Source organism: Lobosporangium transversale, assembly GCF_002105155.1.
Source record: "Lobosporangium transversale strain NRRL 3116 chromosome Unknown BCR41scaffold_3, whole genome shotgun sequence".
Lineage (NCBI taxonomy): Eukaryota > Fungi > Mortierellomycota > Mortierellomycetes > Mortierellales > Mortierellaceae > Lobosporangium > Lobosporangium transversale.
Genome location: NW_019028981.1, coordinates 1,357,080 through 1,379,951, shown reverse-complemented (window position 1 = coordinate 1,379,951; position 22,872 = coordinate 1,357,080). Strand labels below are relative to the sequence as shown.

The window sequence follows — 22,872 nt, the reverse complement described above, 5'->3', positions numbered from 1 at the left end:
TGGTCTTTTGAAAAAAGTAGGAAACGATATCGATGGCTATTCCACTTTGGCTTTTTTTTTTTTTTTTTTTTTTTTTAATTCTGGAGATAAAGAAATTCTAATATTGTACAGGGCTGCCTAATTACCATTAAAAAAATGTTTAATGAAATAAAGGACTTTTTTTTTTTTTATGCCATGCTCAAGTCGTGAGGTCGTTCTTTCCGAATGTATTCAATCACTGCAGCCCGAGTCCTTTTTTCTAGCTTGAGCAACTTTGGTTCAATATCACGCTTCAAATCCCAATTGGGGGTCTTGGGTGCCAGTGTGAAAATATCCTGGAAGAAAAAGAAATAAAAAAAGAGGATTCGTCAGTCAACTCGGAGGTATAAACACATACACACACACATACACATCCAAAAATACAAATATATATAAATACATACAACGTCTTTAGCACGCTTTTCTTCTTCTTCCTGAATGACCTTCTCAACAACACCCTCCATCTTCTTCTCTACTGTTTCGTTGATATCTGCTGGTGTGAAGATCTTGGAGTCTGGTGCCTTCAACTCTTCATTATTTGGCGTGTAGTTACGGAATGATAGGCTAGCATGATTCAATTGATCACAGCGAAGCAAACAAATAAAAAATAAAGAGAAATAGAGAAAAGAGTACAAGGAATAGTTAGACTTTTTTTCTTTTTTCTTTTTTCTTTTTTTTTTTCTCATTCGTAAGTCATAGGCACACTCATATTCCAGTTTGATGGTTGATGTTTGTTGATTGATTGATTAGTATATAGAAAAGGGCTCCTCAAATGAAGATCCTGATCAAGTTGGAAGGAGTGCCTCAATAGGTACTCTGAGGTATTGGATGAACGCGACAATTGAACGTTAAAAATTTCCAAGGATATTTTCGGGATTGATTTTGATTTTGATTTTTGTTGTTGTTGTTGTTGTTGTTGTTGTCGTTGTTGATACTTATATATGACCATGCATTTCAAGTTTTTTTCTCGTCAAGAAATATATATAGTTCGCAAAGAAAGCTGTCCTGTTTATCCTCAAGTAATATATGTATAGTTGCACGGAATAAGGCCCTTTTGATCTAGAAACTAAATCAAACTGTACCTGACATCACTGTCGCCATTCCCCGTTGATGCCAATTTCCGCTTCCTGAGTTGCTCGAGCTTTTCCTTTCGTTTTTGACTTATTTCATCCATGATGAGAAAGATTAGATTATGTGTATAAAAAATATAATAAATGGTATTCCAAGGAGGAAATCTTGTAAGAAAAAAGAAATCTGTAGATTTGTATCTGAAACTACATCACACGGTGGTTTCTAATCACGTGATAAGTAAACTTTTGTAACTTGACATTGGTTTTAAAGTCTAGTGCTTTCGTGTCAGAAAAGGCAACTATCTCACAGTACGGAAAGGATAGGAAAGCTTTTGGACTTGATATGGATGCTGCAGAAGCCACGGTGAGAGATAGCCCAGTTGAGAGAAAGTTATATATACAGTATATTCAGAATGTTTGTATCCTATCAATAAAGTAATGTATTTATGCGATATTATTCTAGCGCCGCCTGCTATTACCCCCGGTTGATGATCTCTCACCATCTTTGCTACGACAACTAGAGGTAGAGAGAACTGAAGAGAAGAAAAGAAAAAGAATAGAGAGAGAGAGGCAACTACTGAATTGACTAGACAGAATAATAGCGAAATGATAGACGTGTGAAAGAGATCGGGCCCCTTTGCGATACGAGCAATACGCGACTTCCGCTTAAAAAAAGCAAAGTATTGCGGATCTATAAAATACCTCTTGGATCGTAGAACGGGCAAATTTACCCATTTAGATTTCATCAACTCAAGGGCAGGCCAGATCCAGTTCTCATGATGGTTCAACTGCAGTTTTAGTCCAAGGCGAAGGATAGTAAAATGCAAGATCAAGCCCTCGACAGACTTGCTATCCTTCAAAAGCATGCTCATACTATCCTCGCTCAAAATTTTGAGCTTCACGAATATCCAAGCACTCGCGATCAACACAACTTTAACCAATGTGGACTTGGGAAGTAACCGAATTGGTGATGAAGGGGCTATGGAACTAACTGTCAGAGGCGCTCAAGTCTAATACGACTTTAACTACTTTGAACTTGATGTACAACTCAATCGGGAATGAAGGTGCCCTTGCACTGCTAGAAGCGCTCAAGATCAACACCACTTTGAACATGGACATCAACTCAATGAAAGAACTGATAGACATGAATACTCTGATGATGACTAGAGCATGATGCCCTTGGGTATGTTAATGATAATGGTGATATAAAAATAAAAAATATATGCTCGGTTTAATGAGGGGGGTTATTACATGTGAAAAATTCAAGTGCGAGATGAGATTTGAAAAAAGATGGCTAAACTTTGTATGGTTGGTTGGTTTGAGATGGAAGACCTTTGTGTAAGGGGAAATGGATTTCTCTATCTAAAAATGGGATGTTCAGTTAAAAAAAAAAAAAGAAAAGGATGTATCTGGATCTTGTTATCTTATTCTTCGTCTTCGGATACTTCATCGTCGTCATCATCCGACATTTCAGATTCAAGTTCTTCTTCGTCTGTCTCTCCAAGCTATCATGATATTAAACAAATAAATAATTAGTTAGGATTAGACATTCGACATCTTCAGATAACAACTAATCAGAAAACAAGGAAAAAGTCAAGTATCCTTACCTCCTCTTCATCAAACGCATCTGCCTCACCAACAAGATCATCATCGTCATCATCGTCATCCATATCAAGATCCAAATCTTCTCCCTCTTCATCATCCTCGTCTTCCACATACACCGTTGCTGCTTCATTTGTCACATCCTCAGCTACATATTGCTGCCTCATCTCAATCTGGTTCATTACCAGATCCAAGCGACCATGAAGGTTCAACATCTTTTGGAACACAGAAACGCGTGAATCCAAGGTCTGGTAGAAGTTGGACAATTTCTTCATCAAGTCTGGGACTGTCATCAGGTATGCAGTGTGGATCAGCAATACTGCTTTGATCCACTCCAAAAGCGCTTCACCACGATTAGGCTTTTGTTGGAACTTGTGGATGACTTGGGTTAAGAATGGGACTACATAAGCTGTAGGAAGACGACGAACTGTGTTCCTGATCACCTCCACATTATTGAAGGTCAGACATGCCTCCAAGAGCTGCAAGTCATTCGAATGTAATGCCTGGATGAGCATCTGTTGCAGAGAGTTGGCTTTGGGTGTAGGATATTTGTTCTTGGCACTACCGCTAGCAGACTGTTTTGATTTCTTTTCTGTCAGACTGTTTGCTGACTCGTCCATTGCCAAATCCTGAAGTTTCTCTTCCATGGTACGTCCTTCCATCTGAGTAGAGTCCTTGTCTCCACCATCTTCGCCTTCACTATCCTCAGCATTTGCCATACCTGCCGTAGGCAATGCGAAATCTGTTACACCAACCACTGTTACTGCACTCTCATCATATGCCTTCTTAGTTGCTTTCAAATTACTATCTGCCTGGGCTGCCTCGTCCAACAAGAAACCAGTGACAGGTGCACGGGTCAGAAGCATTTCCTTCTCTTTCAATGAGCCATCCTCATTCTGGAAATCAATCTTCTCGAATACGGGCTTAATGGTTGATCCACGAGCGAGGATCATCTGTCCTTGAGGTGTGAAGATTCCTGCAAGCAAGGGGATGAGGGCTCTGTCCCCACGAGATGACTCGATCTTGATTGAACAATCGCATGCACGAGTAGTGTAACGCTTCTTCTTGTTGGCCTTGGCGCTGCTACTCGAGGTACCACTTACACTCTGTGCATTCTGCCAAAGACCAGCTGTACCCTCTTCTGAAATGGCAAGAACAGCATTGTTGGGCGAGATATCGATATGCGAGACGGTGTTGTCAAGGGTCAAGGCTATAAAGTAGGCAGCATAAAGAAAAAATAATAAAAACTCCGGTTATTTCAATGAAGTTACTCGATAATATTCTATCCCAAAGATCGAATTAAATTTCCTCAATGAGAAAGAAGAAAAAAAAAACTGTATGTACCTGTGATGTTACCCTCCTGTTGGTTATCGCGCGTGCAATCCCAGAGATTAATGAAGCGGTCCTGCTCGGCTGTGGATGCCAAGAACTTATCGTTTGCAGAGAATACAACATTTGTGATCGCACTGGCATGTCCTGTAAAGTCCTTGATCGTCTCACGAGTCTCAAGATCCCAGAGTTTCATATTATGTCCTGCTGTCAACAGCATGGTCTCTTCATGGTTGAGCTGAATCTTCTTGACGGACTTGGCCTCTGTCTTCAGCTTACTCATCTCTACGCCTTGCATAATATCCCACTCGATCACCAGACCATCCTCGCCAGCTGAAAATCCACGGTTGCCACTCTTTGAAAAACAGAAATCATTGACTTTGCCAGTATGAGATCCAGAAAGCTCCTTGATAACTCGACCATGTACGAGTGAGAAGATCGAAATATGTCCGTTTGTATGACCGAGAGCCAAGACTGGGCTATGGGAGCCTCCAGTAGATGATTTCCTCTTTTTCTTTGAAGTCTAAACAAAACAATTGAACCCCATCAATACCAAATTAGTAAATAGAATACAAAACGACAAGCTTCTTTACACCATTAAAACTCCTGATCAAAGTCCAGCTACCAAACTATGGTCATTATTTTAGTGCATATGCAAGAATACAAACACACATGCACACGCACTCTCACACGCACACGCACTCTCTTACACACACATAAAAAAAAAAAAAAAAAAGGAGGACATACTCCATTGGATCCAGTCTCAGTAATGTTTCCCCAGCGGATACAAGTCCACTTGCCGTCTCCTTCTTTTTGCTCATAGTTGTTCTTGATAGCTCCTGTGGTAGTATCAAAGATTCGCAGACGGTAGTGATCTGCACCTGGTGTGACAATGCAGTAACTATGTCCACCCTCGGGCGAGAATGAAGAATGAACAATGACTGTAGTACCAGACACTTGGTCTGGGTTCTGTAGTGTGTCAAAGGTGGTCTTCGATTGGGCCTTTTTCACCATGGTTGTTTATGAAATTGACTTTTTTGTTGAACAGTAGAATAAAAAAAAAAAGAAGAAGAAGAAGAGAATGGGACTGGAGAGTAGGTGAAGGATTTACAGAGCAAAGTCAAAGGTGAAGGTAGAAGACCTGACTACCCAAGACTATGTTTTCAAGCAATAGGGCTATAGGAGGGGAAAAAAAAAAAAAAAAAAAAAAAAAAGCAAAGCGATTGGCTCAATAAACAAAAGCCACTTTCCCTCGCGACTTGATCTGGCACAGTGCACGTGATTCCATTAACGAACAGAAACAGATGCACTTTTCTTGTTTAAACGTTCCATCCATATTACCTCTGAAGTTTTTTTTTTTTTTTTTTTTTTTTTGCTCCGCACAAGGCGATCAGCATTCTTGTAGCGCCTCTAATTGACAATACCATTTACTTTCATTAAACCTTAGTCATGGACCACGAAGGTAGGTTTTGTCCATCCATCTTTAGTGTATTATTTTTTCCTCCACTTTCGAAATACACTTTAAGGGAGACATGTTCATGGATAAAAATATCGGTATAATGGCAATAGGCTGATCTGTACAATTATTCATTATTTTTACAATCCTACTTCACTGTTGGCTGATATATGGAAAAGATATAATCAGGGCGCGATTGAACGTCAATGAGAGGCCTCTTAGGATATTAACAACTCGCTTTCATAAATGGTGTCAAGCTTTGTCTGTTGGTACAAATGAAGACATGTAAGAGAATGTAATAATGTTGATTGTAAAGAAGCAAAAATAAAAAAATAAAAGAAAGACACGTTCTTTTGCAACCATACTCGCTCTGTATTATCATCGTAATCTCAAAAAAAACCTTTTTTTTTTTTTTTCTTTTATAAAAACAGTGAAAGGGAACTTCAGAGTTTATTGCATGAAGTAACCTACTTTGAGCTCTCAATCTCCAAGACACAGCTTGTAGCAGAGATGGCAGAACGGGAACGACTCAGTTATGAACAATCACAACAACGGACAGAAGAAAATATTGCACGATCAGAAAAAGAACTCGAAGTCTTGACGAGAGAGCTTGAGGAAGCCAAGCAAGAACGTGCCAACAAAATCCTCTATGATCAGTTAGCGACCGAGGTTTCACGCTTTCCTAGTCGACAATCTAATCAGGAGAGCATTGCTACTCTACAATCCGAGATCCAAGAGTTAGAAGATGAAGCTGTTCGACAGGGGCTTGTTATGGAGTTGAGGAAGAAACAGTTCTATGATGCATTTTCATGTCTTCAGAATATTCATGATTCGATCGAAGAGGATCAACAGGAAGAACAGAGGAGACTTTATTTGAAGAGGACACATCCGGAGGATGATGAGGAGGAGGACCAACAGGAGGATGGTTTTGCACATGCTGAAGAAGGAAGCTTAGATGTCACAGCGGACGTAGAAGGTGATGGAGGTGGTAATGGTGCTCACAGCAATGGTGCGGGTGATGGAGCCACTACTAGAGGTACAACTACACCCAGACCCGCCTCAACGATATCTGTTATTGTGAATGAAATGCAGCACTCATTGTCCTTGGGTGGATCAGGCAAGGGCAGTAATAGCAGCATTGGATCACAAAGTCCTGCTTTAGGACCGACGAATACACTTACCAATGGGACGATAGGACAATCGGGAGAAGAAGGTTCCTTCAGGATGGGTCTCCACCGTACTCACTCAACAGACTCTTTAGGTATTACACCAGCGGGGACACCTAGAATAGGCTACCAACCTTCGCCTACACTACCGCCAAGGTCTGAAGTAGGCACCCCTATTCCTGTTGATGATAACGATACATCTATGAATGTAGACACCCTCCTGTAATAATAATAAACCGAGTTAGCTGGCGAAGTACAGCACAAACCTCTCTTAAATACGTCATAGGCGTGACTGTGACCTAGTCTAAACGTATTTGCTAATACGCATATTTTTTAGACTCACTAATTTAAGAACTATAAGTGGATTTTCTTACGGCTCCTTGATTCCTCCTCAGCCTTGAAGGGTGCTTGACGTTTGGCGTACACTGAGCAATGGTCTTTCATTCATGGATATGCTCTATCCTTGTCTATCAGCTCAAGGTAGAGGGGTCGCTGCTGGTGTATTAGATGACCGCGGACGACGTTAGCTATGTTGTGGCTAGTCATCACAACCCTGTGCATAAAAGCCTTGCACTTGGAACAATAGAGCCGGTGAATATCAACTTGTCCTACAAATTCTTCGCAGCTCGGGCGGGCGCTTCTTAAAAGTATAATATTCGCTCCCACTATCCAAGGGATTTGGCCTAGAAGAAGTGTCGATGTATTAATATCGGCTATAAGGTAAGAAAACCAAAAAAAAAAAAAAAAAAAAAAAAAAAAAAATACTTACTATTTGAATGAAGTAAAATTGGAGCGGCTCATGTAAGGAAGAAAGCCTGGTATTGGAAGAAAACTTTCCCAGACCTACAGCAACCACAGCCTTGTCGGCCTCTTTTCTTTTTGCCTCAACTGGACCATTCACTATCTTGAGTAAACGATTGGCGATACACCGCCTTTTGCTTGATAGTCAGATTATAGAACTTGGGTTGTGTGGCTGTGCCATTGGCGCTCCCATGACTTGGCAACAAAGCACCGGCACCAATTATACACGCTTGACCGAAGTTAAGGCCCAAAATCTTGATGTTTTTTGGTTGACATCCCCGAAGGCGGTGAACCCCATTTGTGCGATGTTATAATTGTAGTTTTTTTCGAGACAATTCACAGCGCGGTCAACTGTTCCCTTGAGATGCCCAAGTGGCCTCACATGGTCGGGACGTGATAGATATAGCCTTTATACCTAAACATGGGCCGCCAGCTGGTCATTATATCGTTATATGCTAGCATGTCGCTGTCTGCCGATACAATAATGTCGCCAGGGAAACAGTCACTAGTAATTGCAAAGTAGCTTCATAAGGGCATTCTTGAATTCTTGAACGTTTCAATTTTTAGATCTCATGTACTTAGCAAAGCCAGCGAGAATCCGTTTCCCAGTGGAAGGCAGTATTTATCTTCTTGCTAATGTTGACAAAATGGCGCTTTTGTACTCTGAGCTTTTTTTCAAACCGTTCTTGTAAGGCATCCAGGAGGGTTTGAGCATGATCAGCGGCTTTTGAATGGGGCTCCTCACGACATTTATGCGTCAACTTTTTTTCTTCGGGAGACGGCCGTTCGTGCTGCGGTAAGAGTAGAAATTACATCCTCTCTATCCAAATGTAGTAACAGTACTCCCGAGCCACTTAAAGAAGATGTGACAATTGTAGGATATAATAAACAAGGAGCAACTTACGATCACATAAAAAGACATCTCGGCTTTGGGGTTTATGGAAGCACATACCAAAGGCAACTCAATGCGAGGAGACGAAACCATTGCTCCATCCTATTTCCCATCTCCTCAGGTGCCAGACCCTGACATTATTTTTATTGCTTGTAATCAAGGATTCATCATAGCATAGCTGCAGAGCACAAGGGTGGAAAGCCTTATCCTCTTGTTAAGACCACATTACAGTATATGCTAAGCATCTGCTCGGAAGCGACTGAGGTTGCTGGAATAGTGTTGACATGCTTGCGTATAGTGAAGGACTGCTTTGCACCGATCCAGGAGGCCAACCATCTTGTTTTTTCGTGGAAACCCGGAAATAGCGGTCAAACTCATTGTCTTGCACCTTGTCAATGGGTTCCTCAGTGTCGTTCTCTTAGAGTGGTCGCTTATGGAGCGCGTAAGTGCCACAGTATCTCCTGCAGACCCTGCTTGCTGATTTGCCATGCACGTAGCGATCCCTGCGAGGAGCAATCAAGTTTCATTGGGCTCAATTATTTTTTTTTTTTTTTTTTTTTTTTTTTTACTAATACCTCTGGCGGCACACCACGCTAGAAACACTCCTTCAGTCGATTCCACAAGCCATTGGCCTTAATGTAGAGTAAGATCCTTGCTGCCAATTGATGAGCGAAGTACGCTCTGGCTCCACTAGCGACTATCATGGATCGACCCCGACACCTTTGGCGCAATACTTCCCCTACTATTTCTCAGGACCATCTGAGCTGAAGTGATGGAAATCCAGAGCCCTTTGGATACACTGTCTTGACAGCTTCCCGTTCCCATGGATAGAGATCACAAGCAAGAGCCTTTATTATTGTAGAAAGCTGTACATTAGTCTTTCATTTGAATTTAAATGAAATGTCGTACTATTGGAAAGAATGAACTTTCAACAACGCCGAGATACGAGGATCGCACTGCAAGGGGAGATAGGACCGACATCTAAAGATCAAAAAGCAACATCACTATGACTACTAAGCCGCCGCAAGCTTTTTTTATTTTTTTTATTTTTTTTATTTTTTTTATTTAAGTTGAGCTTTTTCCTTGAATATTATTTCAGCCATCAAATAAACCAGAGTCGATCAACCAATATCGAGCGTCTCTAACAGTCCCCGGGGCCCCTAGTTATCGGGTGCAACGCCCATATCAATAAAAAGTCAATGCTGCGTTAGCCTCGAGTGCCTCTGATAATGCCGAAGCTCTTCTAGCCCCGATTTTCTCTCTATCTACTTCCAAAGTGGTTAAAGTAGTGTTAATCTTGAGCGCCTCTAATAATGCCAGAGCTCCTTCCTCCCCAACCAAGGTTCTCTCCAAGTCCAAGGTGGCCAAAGTCTTGTTAATCTTGAGTGCTTCTGATAATGCAAGAGCCCCTTCATTTCCAATAAAGTTGCCCCTCAATCTCAAGGTGGTCAGAGCCGTGTTGACCTTGAGTGCCTCTGACAGTGCTAAGGTTCCTCGGTCCTCAATTCTGAAAATCCATGACGCGAAATTATTGATGTCACTCAAGTCCAAAGTAGTCAAAGTGGTGTTAACTTTAAGCGCCTCTGAGAGTGCCTGAGCTCCTGCATCTCCAATTAGGCTGCCACATAAATTCAAAGTAGTCAACATTGTGTTGGTCTTGAGTGCCTCTGATAATGCCGCAGCCCCATATTCATCAATTGAGTTGTTACTCAGGTCCAAAGTAGTCAAAACTGTATTATTTTTGAGCGCTTCTGACAGTGCTAGAGCTCCTTCATTCCGAATTGAATTGTCGTTCAAGGCCAGTGTGGTTAAAGCCATGTTCTTCTTTAGTGAATTTACAATTAATAGTAATTCACTGGCTCCAATCGATCGAAAACTCATCCCAAAGGATAACTTATGAAGTTGTGACGATTGTTTGGGTCGTAGGCTGGGGAGTTTTATGAGATCCGGCGATAGAGTAATATGAATCGTTTTCATATTGTTGAGTTTTATGATACGAACAAGTGCGTCATATTGCCTAGACGTTGAAAGCACTTCCCCATTGATACTTTTTTGAAACCGACCAATATCAAGCCGAAGAACCGATATGCTTGACACTTTCAAAGCACTCTCGAATGCTTCAAGCTCATTCACGGTCCAATCCCAGTCGAATGTGATATCCAGCTCGTAAACATGTCTTACATTCGCCAGGGCAGTAAAAAATTCCTCAGCTCTGACTTTGGATCTCAATATGATCATCACTTTACCAAGGTGTAAGTCATAGTTGCCTCTATTCTCCCCCACTACACCTTCAAATGCCTTTTGTTCCTCTTCTTTATATGCCAAACGATAGTGGTCGACACAAATCCATTTAACACGGCCTGTTTCGGTCATGATCTTGTACAAGTTGCCAAGTCGCTCATCCTCATCGTTGGTTCGGAGGAATGAGAGTAGTTGTTGTGGATCGGCTCCTTCAAGTGGTTCATAGTCATCGATTTTGTTGATGTTGTTCAAGGTCAGATTCTCCTTAGAGAGCGCCTCTATATAGTCAATTGAATAATCAATGCCGGCATCGACCAGATGTGGGACCGGTGCCAGGGAAGCAGATGAGGGTATTGCTACTTTAAGCCATTGTAAGAGGATGAGCATGCGTTTCCCATATTTGCGAAAGAACTCTATGCTGTTTCGGACTTCATATCCGTCGTGCTTGGCAATATGGATTTGGTTCTGGCTGCTCTCGCTCGTGTTTGCAGTATAGCCCCCACATTCGCATAGAAAATGAAGGCGGAGCTTGTTCTTCAGGATGTTCAACGGGTCCCAATTGGTGTGGTCGACAGGCAACATTATGAATAGTCGAGGGATTGTACAATCATGAAGCTCTAAATTCTGGATGAGGATAGCATGAGTATGCTTTTGAAGAGTAGTAAGTCTGTCGAGATTTGCCGACCTCCCCGATGTGGGCAAACAAATGCCAGCAGTGCTACCGCTGTTAGCGTTACTGAGCTGTGGTTCTTCTGCAATTACATCCAGAACCTTGTAAGGATAGAACGCAATGCGCAGCGGTTCGATTCTAAGAAGATATATTCCAAATTGAATTCCTTCATTTCTTTTTCCTTCCAGAGATACTTGAAGTTGATAAGGCGTGCCATAATCAATATATACCTGCTGCCACTAGAGTCTACAAGGAACGGGATAGGAAGTCCGTCTAGCTTGAATCGTTGTGCGTTTGGAAACACGTCTCGAATATCTTGCAAGGTCACATAGCAGGATGGGCCACCATTGCTTGCAGAAGTGGAGACAATTCTAACACAAACGTGTTCAATAATGCCGTCCTTTCGGAATTGCTGGTATTGATGCTGCGTCATTTCGGCAATTGCTCGATGGATGAAGAGAGGATGAATGGTTTCTTTGTCTTTTTTTGAGCAAGGTGCACTGACCCCTTTTTCTTTTTCAACCTCGCCAATGATGAAGGTTGACCACTGTCCGTTCGCGATCTTTTGCTGAGGATGAAATAGCCTGAGTGGACATGAAAATGTTTCCTCGAATGAATTTGCATCTATTGTAGTCCACCGTAATACCCCTCTTTAATGGATTGGAGGTATAGAAGCGCGCTCTGAATCATTGAAACGAAAAGCATTGTCATATTCAGTACATTGCACTTGAGAAATCAATTGATGGTGCGCGTTTGCCATCCTCTTAGGAAACTCCTTGTGCGCAGAAATATAAAGCTTGAACCAGCGACTTTTCATGCTTTTTCTATATTTGTGTTTGTCCACTTAATCATGCTCGATCTCGTTGACGACACTATCTATCTTTGTCTCTAGTACTTTGGTCGGAGGAGGAGAGTTGCAGAAGTATAGAGGCAGCGAAGCAATACATCTAGAAAGTGACCTTTGACTCTTCCAATCCCTGTCTTTGTCCTTTTGACTATTTTTCTACCCTTGTATCTGGTAGAGACAGCTGAAAAGATCTATTTGTTATTTGTGCTCAAGTCAGGAGGAGAAGTTCAAGGGCTTTTCGATGAAGTTGGGATATGTAGACCAAGTAGAACAAGTAGAGCAAGGTGAAGGTGTGAAAAATGAACGCGATTTGATGCAAAATGGCTGTGTTCATGTGACAAGCATTAGAATCTGATAAGCTGGAGGTGACTTCAACCAGTAAATATAAAAATAAATTAACCGAGTGGTTGATCTGGTTCCTGGATGGTATGAACAAAAGATGAAAGTGGACCAGTTTAAGATGTCAAATAGGAAGTGATACCATAGAACAGACAAAATAGGCAAAATAGGCAGAATAGGCAGAATAGACAGAGAATCGACAGATAGGGCAGATAAGAGTGGTCGATGGGAATGAGAAACTCTCTCATTGGTTGCCCTGTGTCTAGATGTGCAATGGAATGTTATTTTTGAATGGAGGACTCAGGGGGAAGGGTTCCTAGTTCACATATCAAAGCAATGTGTGTCCAACGCTTTTTTTGTAAAATATAAAATTAATATTAGTTGTGTTCCTTTCTCTCTCTTCTTCTTTTTCTCATCTTCCTCCTTCTCATCTGGTCATCTCCGTCCTTTCCATTCATCCTAGTTCTCATCTCATCTTTCATCATGTCCAACCCATCGCCCACAGTCAACCAGCGGGCAAAATATGAGGAGCAGTTGCCCACTGATCCCAAGGCTCTCGATAAGCGTTTCCCTTTGTACTTGGGTGATTGGAAAAAGTCGGATCCTCGTGTAGATGATGACCTAGCCATGGATAACATGGATGAGCCTCATATGAAACGCAAGTTGGCTATCCTCAAGAAGCATCCAGAGATTGAATCTCTTTATGGTCATGACTCTAGAACATCCCTCATCACCATCCTCGCTGCTGCTGCTCAGGTCTATTTTGCATATCTCTTTGGCAAGGTCTGGACAGAGACCACTTGGGGATTCATCGCCTTTTCATATATCGTTGGAGGATCCATCACAGCATTGTACGGTGTCCTGATCCATGAGGCCACTCATAATCATGCTGCACCCACTGTGTTCTTGAACAAGCTTGTTGGTCTCACAGCCAACATTGGTATTCCTGTACCGATCTATGCTTCCTTCCGTCGCTACCATTTGGAACATCACACTTATCAGGGTGTCACCGGAATGGATCCTGATCTTCCTCTTGAATGGGAAAAGAAGATGATTCGTGGCAATGCAGCACTCAAGCTCCTTTGGCTGTTCATCTACCCTGTGATGTACGTTGTCCGTGGTGCAGCAATGAAGAAGAAGCCCTCGACCTGGGAGATCTATAACATCATCTTTACTGTCTGCACTGATGCACTTGTGGCCAAATACTGTGGACTACGTGGATTGCTCTATCTGTTTGCTTCGCTCTGGTTCGGATACGGTCTTCACCCTGGCGCAGCTCATTTCATTCAGGAGCACTATACCTTTGATGATGGCCAGGAGACCTACTCTTACTACGGTATCCTCAACAAACCCTACATGAACATTGGTCTCCACATGGAGCACCACGACTGTAAGTAATTTTTAACTTTGTATGTTTACTTTTCTTTTCCCGGGATGAATTTGATTCGTTATTTTTTTTTTTTTTTTAGACATCAGCCCATTTCAAATTATCACACTAGACTGCAATAGTGTAAGACTTAAGACACTCATTCTAATCTTTCTTTTTGTTATCCCTGTGTCTCTCTCATTGTAGTCACCAAGGTCGCTTGGTCGCGTCTACCTCAAATCCGTGCTATGGCACCCGAGTTCTATGACTCTATGGCCTACCATACTTCATGGCTCCTTGTTCACTGGAAGTTCATCACCGAGCCAGGCTATGGTCCTCAGTCCCGTCTTGGACGCACCATGGAGGATCACAAGACTGCTCGCAAGCAGGTCGGCAAGCTTCGTCGTGCGGATGAGCATGCTTATGAAGAGATGGCTCTGGATGCACAGAGGGCGAAAGGGGAATAAAGTGACAGGACAACTCTATCTCGGAGCAATTCCCTTGTTGGGCAAGCAGAGTAACAGGACGAATGACATTGAAAATGGAGTATGAATGTGCAGATACCAAAAAAGATGGGTGATGTTTGTTTTTGGCACTTTGTTGTCTCTCATTCACGCCATTCTTCTTTTCAGTTTTTTTTTTCCTCTTTTCTTCCAAGACATTTATTACAACACATAGCATATCTCTTTTCTTTGTTATTTACTGCCATTACTATTGCTTCCTTATTGTTTAACAGTTTACCCTCACTTTCACTTTTATTCTGTTTCTTTTCCTTTTACGTATCAATAAAAACTAATTTCATATCCATCTGCAAGTAGTTTAAATGTCTTTTCTGATTGTTGATGGGAAAAAGTTGAGGTTGAGCGGAGTACATGTGCATGTAATTGCATACTATTGGATCCTCTTTCATTATCTTGTCGTATGATGTTTGAATCTATTTCATCGTTCACAACTCCACCTATTTGCATTCCTATTCTATTCATATCGCGACAGTCACCCCCATGGGATGAAATATCGAACGTTTTTTTTTTTTTTTTTTTTTAATCCCATCTCTCAACTCATCTCTCCTCATCTCGTAATTCAATACTTCTTACTGCCTCATGCCGTCTTACTTTACATCTGCACCTGGCAAGGTCATCTTGTTTGGCGAGCACGCTGTAGTCTACAGCAAGGTACTCATCGAACTCTCTCAGGCCAAATATGTCTGTGCGACCCTGAAACAGTCATCTAACGTTGTCCCTTATTGTGAAAATGAAATATAAAAATAAAAATAAAGGTGGCAACCGCTGGTTCTTTGGGTCTACGATCCTACAATCTGGTTCAAGAAAGGACAGACGGTGCTATTGAAGTGAATTTCCCAGATGTGCAACTTGTCAGGACATGGCGATCAAGTGATATTCCACGTCAAGCGCGGTGGGAAGGTAACTATATCCCTCAATTGGATCAGGACAGTGCGAAGTAATAAAAAAAAAAGGCGTTACTCTTCCCATAACTCGTCCAAACCATCACTAATGTCTCATTGAGATTCTTTTCTATTCCTTGACGATCAATAACCATTATTAAAAAGGATACCCTTATCCTCCTTCGACCATGAATACCGAACTTGTGGATCAATTGACAAAGTTTGTGGACTTGGCAGAGCATACGAACAGATCTCATGCAGCCGTTGCACTTTTATACCTTCATTCATACCTTTCGACGGATGAGATTGCCAGTTCTGGATACGACTTTAGTGTACGATCGGATCTTCCTGTGGGAGCAGGTCTGGGTTCATCTGCATCATACAGCGTTTGTTTAGCGACCGCCTTACTTCAACTGAATGGACATTTGTCATCATCAATAACAGCGGGATGGACAGTGGCAGAGCAACGCGATTTGGTGAATCAATGGGCATTTCAAGCAGAGAAGGTGATCCATGGGAATCCAAGTGGAATCGATAACACAGTTAGCACACTTGGGGGAGCTGTCATGTTCAAGAAGGGTGAAAAGATTAAGCCCTTGCCTGGGTAAAGTTTCTCAAATGCATTGCTCAGCTTTGTAGGAGTAAGGACTATCTCCAACTTTTATTATATATGGATATTCTTTAACCTTTTTTTTTTTTTTTTTTTTTTTTTTTACTTTTCAGATTCCAGTCGTTGAGGTTCCTTCTTACAAATACGCGTGTCCCAAGAGAAACGCAAGTTCAGGTTGCTAATGTTAGAAAGCTACATGATAAAGTAAGGGGTTTTTTCTTTATTCTTCTCATACTGCAGATTTTCCAGATTTTCAAGATATCAATCTACCGATGGAAGCCTGATATATTCCTGTTTTGTTTTATCTTTTTCTAGTTCCCTAATATTGTTAATCCAATGTTGGATGCTATCCATGAGATTAGTGTTTCTTGCGAAGAACTCTTTAGTCAGCCTGGATTGGATAGATCCCATTTATTGACACGCTTTGGAGTAAGATGAGCTAAAAGAAGAAACAGAAAAAAAAAACATTCGAAACTTTTAATATCTGTTTAATAACCTTTTTCATCATCATCTTTACTAGGAATTGGTGGACGTGAATCACGGATTGTTGACAGCATTGGGTGTATCGCATCCAGTGCTCGAGAAGGTGCGTGAGATTTCTTCCAGGATTGGTCTCAAGTCCAAGCTAACTGGAGCTGGAGGTGGAGGGTGTGCATTGACTCTGATCCGAGATGGTAATGGCACCAAAAAAAAAAAAAAAAAAAAAAAAAGACCAACATCAGCAAGTATTAAATTTGATATTTGATATCCTAACGCGTATAATTTTTTTTTTTCTGGGGAAACCTAGATGTCAGCCCAGAGACCGTAGCTGAAGTGAAACGATTGCTGGAAGCAGAGGGGTTCCAATGCATGGAGACCCAGGTTGGTGGTCACGGGGCAGGTATCCTAACGCTAGAACAGCCCATGTCGATCGAAGAGTTCCTGTCGCATGATAAGGCATACTTTGAAGCAGCCACCCACAACTGGACGTACTTTGAATAAAAAAAAACGAAATAAAAAATATTTTTATTCTTATTTTTTATTAATTTATTTTTATTTTGCATCTATTGAAGCTTTTCATTTCACACATGCAACACCAGAAACTCACATGCGACGATGCTTCTACCCTTGAGACAGAGGAACAAACGTCTTTATTAGAATGGCCGCGTTTATCATCGCCCTCTTATTCGTCCACTCGACCAGCTCCACGTTGGGTCACAGTCCTTGGACCGACTCAGGTGTTGGTTTTCCCCAATTTCTTATCTGTTCAGGACACAGGTTCCTTGATTGAATATATTCAACAAGAGATGAAGATCCAGATCGATGACAAGATCGACCCAACTAAGCCTCGGCCACGTCCAGTCCCTAAACCAGGATATGCATTCCGAGACAATGATCGTATCCAATTTCAATCAGAGGAATTTGCAAGCATGTTATGGAACAAGTGTGGATTACGGGATCGATGGACAGAATTGTGGCAACATCCTAAATACGGACTCGAAAGCGTCCATGGAGAAAGCATTGTAAAATAAAAAAAAGCCCTCGTTGTGGAACCTCTCTCTCTTTTTTTTTTTTTTTTTTTTTTTTTCAGAACAGAAAGATAACAAGCTCAATCTCTTTTTTTTTTACTTTAGACATCAGGTCCCAGGAACAAGAAGAGAGTACGCCATGCAGTTGGGTTGAGTCACAATATCCGAATGTATCGTTATCAAACCGGTCAATCCTTTGGTCCTCATTACGACGAGTCCGTGACAGATATTTCGGATCAATTAGGCGAGACCGTTTCTGAGTACACAGTTTTGATCTATCTCAATGGTGAACGGGATTCAGAACTCTTGGGAGGTGAGACGGTCTTTTACCCCAAGGGTATGAAGACATTGCCAGCAGAAGGAGCTGGAGGAGCAAGTGGCAAACAATCGAAAAAGGGATCAAAAGCGTCAGTATCAGCCTCCAACAATCAAGAGAACAATAGCAGTAGCAAAAGCAATGGCAATAGTAGTAATTCTGGATCCTCATTTTCATATGTACTTCCGAATGGAGGGGTCGCTGTGAAGCCAGAGCGAGGGATGCTGTTGGTGCATAAGCATGGCGATGATTGTATGCTCCACGAGGCCCTGTTGGTAAACCGAGGGTTCAAGTATGTGCTTAGGACAGATGTTGTCTATGAGCCGTGACACGGATTTAAGTGTGACCGATCATTAATAAAACACAAGTGTCTATAAAAGCATAGAGCCTGTGCAACTTGTGGTACAGGACTTTCTGCACCTTTCATAACATTTTACATTTTGCACATCTCCATGTCTGCTTCATGGTCTCCATCACCACTCATTCCACCCTTCCGATTTGGTACAGTGGAACATGAGGTCTATAGGGGTGCATATCCAAAGCAACGCAATCTACGCTACCTCAAGCGGTATGGGAAACGCTTTTTTTTTTTTTTTTTTTTTTTTTTTTTTTTTCCCCACTTTTCGCGTTATTCAATGGTACTAGGAAACAAGACTAAGACATTTCATAAACAAACATCCACGTAGACTGAAGCTCAAGACGATCCTTTCACTTATTCCTGATGCACCAGATGCTATCTTTCAGGGATTCTGTGCTCAACAAGGAATCCGATCGATCCATTTGCCAGTGGATAAAGTCAAGGATAATGTACCCCTCACTTATAATCGTGCTGTCGAAGCAGTTCAGGTAAAGCTTTGTTTTATTTTTTTATTTTATTTCATTTTATTCTATTTTATTTTTCCTTTTCTTTTTCTTTTTGATTGACATGAACGACTTGGAATGGTATGATATGACATGATATGATAGGTTATCATTGATCAAGAGAACTTACCGATTTATATCCACTGTCTGGATGGAGCAAGCGTCACCGGATTGGTCGTTTGTTGTCTTCGCAAGCTTCAAACCTGGAGTGTTCCATCCGCCATGGGGGAGTTTCTAAGGTAACATATAACAACACAGCATAATAGCATAATAATAATAATAATAATAATAATAATAATAATAATAATAATAATAATAATAATAATAATAATAATAATAATAATAAAAACATACTCGTCTCAAAAGGAATCATCCTCTTCTCTAACTAGTTTTTTATTTTTCCTAATTCTTTGATAAAACCACTCATTCCCTCCAAAAAAAGATACTTGCGTGGAGGAGTGATCAGTTCAGAAGAAGCTGTGTTTGTTGAAAAGTTCAGTTCCGAAATCGAGATTTCAAAACCAATCCCACTTTGGCTTTGGGAGGGTCAGATCACATTCAAAAAGCATCCTACACTGAAACTCAAATTTACAATCCCTCCTGCTGCTGCTGCTGCTTCCAACGTATCCAGCACTACATCAGCCTTACCTGCATCCTCACCTGTTCTCTCAGGTCATAGTAGCCGTAACTCGCCTGTCGTCATGTTTCCGAATCAACAGGGCGAGGGATATACACAGCAACAGCAGCAAGGAAACAATCAGAATCAACCTACTGTCAGTAATAGCACTAACAACACTACTTCCGCCTCTGCAAATACCACCATGACTGAAGGAGGAGGCGAGGGATCCATCAATCCAAATCATTCTTCAAATACCAGCACCTCAGGATCAGGATCAAGTAGCGGAAACAATTCAGGAGGAGAAGGAAGAACTAACACTAGAGATCCAACCCTGTCAGCTCCAACTGGTCTCATGAGCCACGCTAGTCGATCCTCTGCCATGGGTAATATGCGTGATCGACCCAGTAATATTAAGAATACTATCCGGACAGATCTCACAGGTTCCTTAGGGCTTGGATCAAGGACAACGACTCTTCCTACGCCTACCATCAGCGCCATAAGAAACAAACGCGGACTGTTGAGCCCCTCTAGCACGTCAACACAACAGTCGCAGCAACAGCAGCAGCAGCAGCAGCAACAACAACAACAACAACAACAACAGGATCAGTCAGGAGATTCTCCTAGTTCAATGACTGGTCTAGGTGTTCGATCATCTAGTAAAAACCCCAGTGCTGCAAATACACCGCCGCTGACGTCGTCATCATCTCCTTCTCCTTCTGGTGTCAAAGTGAGCGGATCAAATTCTGGCTCTACCTCAGCTAGTGGATCAAATGATCAGGATTCTGTGATGTCCCACGTTATCTCTATTATCCATGAACCAAGTGGTGACAATGGTTCAACGGAAGTTTCGGGAACAGGAGCTACAGCTAGTAAAGATGGTGATGCCTCTTCATCCAGTACCGGACAAAGGCCAGATGAATCGAACAGCAATGACAACAGTGGTAATAATAATAATACAGCAGAAAATAACTCACCTGCAATACAGCAGCAGCAACAGCAGCAGCAACAGCAGCAGCAGCAGGATCGTAACAATAACAACAATACGTCCAATATGGTGAAACAATCTCCAGCGATGTCATCAGCCTCTGTGGTTACCCCATCACCAGTAGCAGAAGTTGTAGAAGAATATTACGAAGTATCCATGTCTCTCAAGGCTCTAGCATTAGAAGGCGCTGATTTCTAAAACATCTTTACACATCTGGACCCCTCCCTGAAAACTGTGTCCAATTGTATTATAATAATAATTATCATATAATAATAAAAAAAGTGATTTGACTCTTATGGAATTCATAAAAAGTCATGCCTATAATAAACAATATCTTTCTTTATTTTTATAATAACAATGAACAAGAACAAAAAAAAAACAAAATGCCAGTCTTCTAATATCTTCCTCTCCTTCTCACTTCCTTGTCTCTCCTCCAGATGCACTCATAAAATAAAAAAGTCTTTAATGATCCATGCCGACGATTTCAGTCTTTCCAGCCAAGTATCCACGATTTGCTTCATCTGTGTAAAAGGCAATGTCCTTCTTCTTCATAGGTCGTGCGAATTTAGGCAGCTCTTCAAATTTGTGAGGCTTGGTCAAGACACGCAAGCCCAATTGATTATAATAAACGCTGGTGATCTTGCCACCTGCTGCCTCAACCGCCTTGATAGCTGATTTGGAAGCCCTTGAAACCTCAATATTGATTGGGATCTTGAACTCTGCCTTACCCTGTCATGTGGGAAGAAAAAAAAAAAAAAAAAGTGAAATAGAATACAATCTGATCAGCTTTTTTTTTTTTTTTTTTTTTTTTTTTGAAAGAAAGAAAGAAAGAAAGAAAGAAAGAAAAGAAACAAAAACGATGTCATACATCTCCTAAGAGCTTAACGCCATCCTGAATTTTATGGATGCATCGTGAATCCAAAAGATGCTTCATGGTGATAGTCTGTGTAGGATCAATACGTCCTGATTCGATCCAGTATTGAAGGCGATCCAGATTCAATGGTTGATAGTCCTTGTGTTCACTATTGGAAGATGGATCACATAGGTCCCATTGTTAATTGGAGATGTCAATTATTGGGAATTGACAAAAAGGAAAGAAAAAAGGAAAAAAAAAAAAAAAAAAAAAAAAAAAAAAGAAAAGAATAACGTTACGAGTTTTTGAATCCACGCTTTGGAAGACGATCGATCAAACGAGTTTGACCACCTTCGAAACCAGGCTTTGGTTGACCATTGTTTCCGGCACGAGCCTTCTGACCTTTATGACCCCGAGCAGCCGTATTACCCTTTCCTGAACCTTGACCACGACCTACACGGAGACGCTATTATATAATAGTAACAATGATAGTAATAGCAATAATGAAGATTAAGATACTGGACCGAGTTTGACTTTTTTGTTGTTGCCTAAATGATCTCCTCGTCCTTAAATTAATCTAAATGTCCATTGTGTTCGTTGTTTGTTGTCTATTTTTTTCAATGTATACCTGTGATTTCGATCCAGGATTGTCACTCAAGTTGGAGAGATCAACTTTTCCAGGAACAACGGTTGAATAACGGGATACTGAGGCTGTAGTGACACAAGTCCGAAGAGAGGCTGTGGCTGTGGCTGAGGTAGGGTATAAGCCAAGGCCTGAAAGCCTTGTTACCAAGCGATGCATCGACATGGTTTATGTATTATAGAGGGTTTGGCGGAGAAGGGAAGGGAAAAGGGAGGAAAGAAAAGTGGAGGCTGGTGGGGGAATGGCTCAATTAGTGAGGGTTCGGGCGAAGGTGAGAGGGAGATCTTGTTTATTTGGGCGAGTCTTAGTGGGAACAGCACAATAAATGCCTGAATTACGTCACCGTGGAGGTAAATCGGGTGCTTTGTCGAACTTATTCAAGAAAGTCCTCACTGGATGGGCACTACAGTATCCATTGACTGCAACAATCAAATAACCAAGTGAGCGCACCCCCAAAGGAAGATTGGATCAGAGAGAGTAACAGTAACAAAAAAAAAAAAAAAAAAAGTAGCTTCTACTTATCTTTTGCACAAAGTAGGATTGGATCATTCCACTGCTATGGGAAAAGTCTGGCTGATATGTGTTTGCTCTGTAGGCCACTTTTCTCAGCCACGCTGAAGGTTCCCCGTATTCTTCTAAAATGCATGCATCCGCTAGTTAAAGGCCTTATCCAGACGTCCTAGAACCGGATCATAATGCTAAAACATACCCCTAGAAAGTGTATGCTCTCCGATCCCGTTAATGGACTGTGTGCTGGCGCCAGCTTTCCCTTTCCGGTTTTTATGAGAGATTGCTGCAGATACTATCACCAATCGTTCCGAGCTGCTTCCGTGAAAAAAACACAATATTCTTAACGTCAGTTGGAAAAATAAAAAGTAGAAGAGAAAATAGAAAAAATAAAGAGTACATGTACTTCAAAAGAATATCCTTGTTTCTTTCGCTTTCATTGCTGAATACAAATATATTAATGAAATATTTTATTAAAAGTCTAGGAGATCAAGAGGCAATTTATTCACCTGAACGATGTTAAATATCTTTGGCTGCATCTTCACATGGGGATCGTCTATCTGCTAACTTAGAATAGGAGCAGCCCTTGGAGGCTCCGCTATAAAGATGCTCCTTTGCAACCTTTCCTAAACGGAGCCTGATCTTCTACGCAGGGCTTACTTGGGCTTAACACTCACAAGCGCTGACAAAACTATACGGGCATTCAAGGCTTAGTTTGGAAAGTTGTAGGATGAATTTGATGAACATGAATCTTGTGTTTATTGAGTCCAG

At 41.4% G+C, this 22,872-nt stretch overlaps 9 protein-coding genes across 9 annotated transcripts; 5 read left to right on the top strand and 4 right to left on the bottom strand.

Moving 5' to 3' along the window:
- Nucleotides 1-107: 107 nt before the first annotated feature.
- On the bottom strand, nt 108-2,234 carry BCR41DRAFT_418930 (cwf18 pre-mRNA splicing factor-domain-containing protein; the record flags this gene model as incomplete). The annotated part of the gene is made up of 5 exons (XM_022029691.1): nt 108-314; nt 423-582; nt 834-952; nt 1,820-2,019; nt 2,081-2,234. The coding sequence occupies 5 exons, from the start codon at nt 2,232-2,234 to the stop codon at nt 168-170; spliced, it is 780 nt and encodes a 259-aa protein (XP_021885659.1). The 3' UTR covers nt 108-167.
- Nucleotides 2,235-2,463: 229 nt separating this feature from the next.
- BCR41DRAFT_331708 (WD40-repeat-containing domain protein) lies at nt 2,464-5,188 on the bottom strand. The gene is made up of 4 exons (XM_022021811.1): nt 4,767-5,188; nt 4,035-4,542; nt 2,696-3,900; nt 2,464-2,593 (listed from the first exon to the last, which is right to left on the bottom strand). Exons 1-4 carry the CDS (start codon nt 5,031-5,033, stop codon nt 2,513-2,515), a joined length of 2,061 nt encoding a protein of 686 aa, XP_021885658.1. The 5' UTR covers nt 5,034-5,188; the 3' UTR covers nt 2,464-2,512.
- A 211-nt stretch (nt 5,189-5,399) lies between these two features.
- BCR41DRAFT_418928 (Tho complex subunit 7-domain-containing protein) lies at nt 5,400-6,911 on the top strand. Its single transcript, XM_022029690.1, has 3 exons — nt 5,400-5,481; nt 5,655-5,760; nt 5,907-6,911. The coding sequence occupies exons 1-3, from the start codon at nt 5,469-5,471 to the stop codon at nt 6,865-6,867; spliced, it is 1,080 nt and encodes a 359-aa protein (XP_021885657.1). The 5' UTR covers nt 5,400-5,468; the 3' UTR covers nt 6,868-6,911.
- A 2,504-nt stretch (nt 6,912-9,415) lies between these two features.
- Nucleotides 9,416-11,830, bottom strand: BCR41DRAFT_418927 (hypothetical protein). Its single transcript, XM_022029689.1, has 2 exons — nt 11,476-11,830; nt 9,416-11,383 (listed from the first exon to the last, which is right to left on the bottom strand). Exons 1-2 carry the CDS (start codon nt 11,676-11,678, stop codon nt 9,520-9,522), a joined length of 2,067 nt encoding a protein of 688 aa, XP_021885656.1. The 5' UTR covers nt 11,679-11,830; the 3' UTR covers nt 9,416-9,519.
- A 1,237-nt stretch (nt 11,831-13,067) lies between these two features.
- On the top strand, nt 13,068-14,264 carry BCR41DRAFT_299879 (fatty acid desaturase-domain-containing protein; the record flags this gene model as incomplete). Its single annotated transcript, XM_022020541.1, has 2 exons — nt 13,068-13,821; nt 14,005-14,264. The coding sequence occupies 2 exons, from the start codon at nt 13,068-13,070 to the stop codon at nt 14,262-14,264; spliced, it is 1,014 nt and encodes a 337-aa protein (XP_021885655.1).
- A 580-nt stretch (nt 14,265-14,844) lies between these two features.
- BCR41DRAFT_317697 (ribosomal protein S5 domain 2-type protein) lies at nt 14,845-16,798 on the top strand. The gene is made up of 7 exons (XM_022021290.1): nt 14,845-14,969; nt 15,074-15,218; nt 15,365-15,803; nt 15,923-16,013; nt 16,125-16,238; nt 16,330-16,483; nt 16,597-16,798. Exons 1-7 carry the CDS (start codon nt 14,898-14,900, stop codon nt 16,788-16,790), a joined length of 1,209 nt encoding a protein of 402 aa, XP_021885654.1. The 5' UTR covers nt 14,845-14,897; the 3' UTR covers nt 16,791-16,798.
- A 52-nt stretch (nt 16,799-16,850) lies between these two features.
- Nucleotides 16,851-18,006, top strand: BCR41DRAFT_383613 (hypothetical protein). The gene is made up of 2 exons (XM_022027484.1): nt 16,851-17,311; nt 17,423-18,006. The coding sequence occupies exons 1-2, from the start codon at nt 16,877-16,879 to the stop codon at nt 17,960-17,962; spliced, it is 975 nt and encodes a 324-aa protein (XP_021885653.1). The 5' UTR covers nt 16,851-16,876; the 3' UTR covers nt 17,963-18,006.
- A 79-nt stretch (nt 18,007-18,085) lies between these two features.
- Nucleotides 18,086-18,737, top strand: BCR41DRAFT_299749 (protein-tyrosine phosphatase; the record flags this gene model as incomplete). The annotated part of the gene is made up of 3 exons (XM_022020534.1): nt 18,086-18,201; nt 18,320-18,479; nt 18,600-18,737. 3 exons carry the CDS (start codon nt 18,086-18,088, stop codon nt 18,735-18,737), a joined length of 414 nt encoding a protein of 137 aa, XP_021885652.1.
- A 1,722-nt stretch (nt 18,738-20,459) lies between these two features.
- On the bottom strand, nt 20,460-21,873 carry BCR41DRAFT_317694 (ribosomal protein L18e/L15P). The gene is made up of 4 exons (XM_022021289.1): nt 21,580-21,873; nt 21,251-21,417; nt 20,967-21,120; nt 20,460-20,827 (listed from the first exon to the last, which is right to left on the bottom strand). Exons 1-4 carry the CDS (start codon nt 21,757-21,759, stop codon nt 20,561-20,563), a joined length of 768 nt encoding a protein of 255 aa, XP_021885651.1. The 5' UTR covers nt 21,760-21,873; the 3' UTR covers nt 20,460-20,560.
- Nucleotides 21,874-22,872: the final 999 nt, after the last annotated feature.

Bases quoted from the DNA above. Each gene is read 5' to 3' on its own strand.
- BCR41DRAFT_418928 (XM_022029690.1), top strand. The intron at 5,761-5,906 runs GTAAGAGAATGT...TTATAAAAACAG, and splicing joins GTTGGTACAAATGAAGACAT to TGAAAGGGAACTTCAGAGTT.
- BCR41DRAFT_418927 (XM_022029689.1), bottom strand. From the start codon at position 11,678: ATGACGCAGCATCAATACCAGCAATTCCGAAAGGACGGCATTATTGAA. The intron at 11,384-11,475 runs GTATATATTGAT...ATATCTTCTTAG, and splicing joins GTAGACTCTAGTGGCAGCAG to AATCGAACCGCTGCGCATTG.
- BCR41DRAFT_317697 (XM_022021290.1), top strand. From the start codon at position 14,898: ATGCCGTCTTACTTTACATCTGCACCTGGCAAGGTCATCTTGTTTGGC. The intron at 16,014-16,124 runs GTAAGGGGTTTT...ATCTTTTTCTAG, and splicing joins TTAGAAAGCTACATGATAAA to TTCCCTAATATTGTTAATCC. The intron at 16,239-16,329 runs GTAAGATGAGCT...CATCTTTACTAG, and splicing joins ATTTATTGACACGCTTTGGA to GAATTGGTGGACGTGAATCA.
- BCR41DRAFT_331708 (XM_022021811.1), bottom strand. From the start codon at position 5,033: ATGGTGAAAAAGGCCCAATCGAAGACCACCTTTGACACACTACAGAAC. The intron at 4,543-4,766 runs GTATGTCCTCCT...TGTTTTGTTTAG, and splicing joins CTGAGACTGGATCCAATGGA to ACTTCAAAGAAAAAGAGGAA. The intron at 2,594-2,695 runs GTAAGGATACTT...ATATCATGATAG, and splicing joins ATGCGTTTGATGAAGAGGAG to CTTGGAGAGACAGACGAAGA.
- BCR41DRAFT_383613 (XM_022027484.1), top strand. From the start codon at position 16,877: ATGCAACACCAGAAACTCACATGCGACGATGCTTCTACCCTTGAGACA. The intron at 17,312-17,422 runs GTAAAATAAAAA...TTTTTACTTTAG, and splicing joins GCGTCCATGGAGAAAGCATT to ACATCAGGTCCCAGGAACAA.
- BCR41DRAFT_317694 (XM_022021289.1), bottom strand. From the start codon at position 21,759: ATGTCGATGCATCGCTTGGTAACAAGGCTTTCAGGCCTTGGCTTATAC. The intron at 21,121-21,250 runs GTAACGTTATTC...ATCTTCCAATAG, and splicing joins AAGCGTGGATTCAAAAACTC to TGAACACAAGGACTATCAAC. The intron at 20,828-20,966 runs GTATGACATCGT...CCCACATGACAG, and splicing joins GCGTTAAGCTCTTAGGAGAT to GGTAAGGCAGAGTTCAAGAT.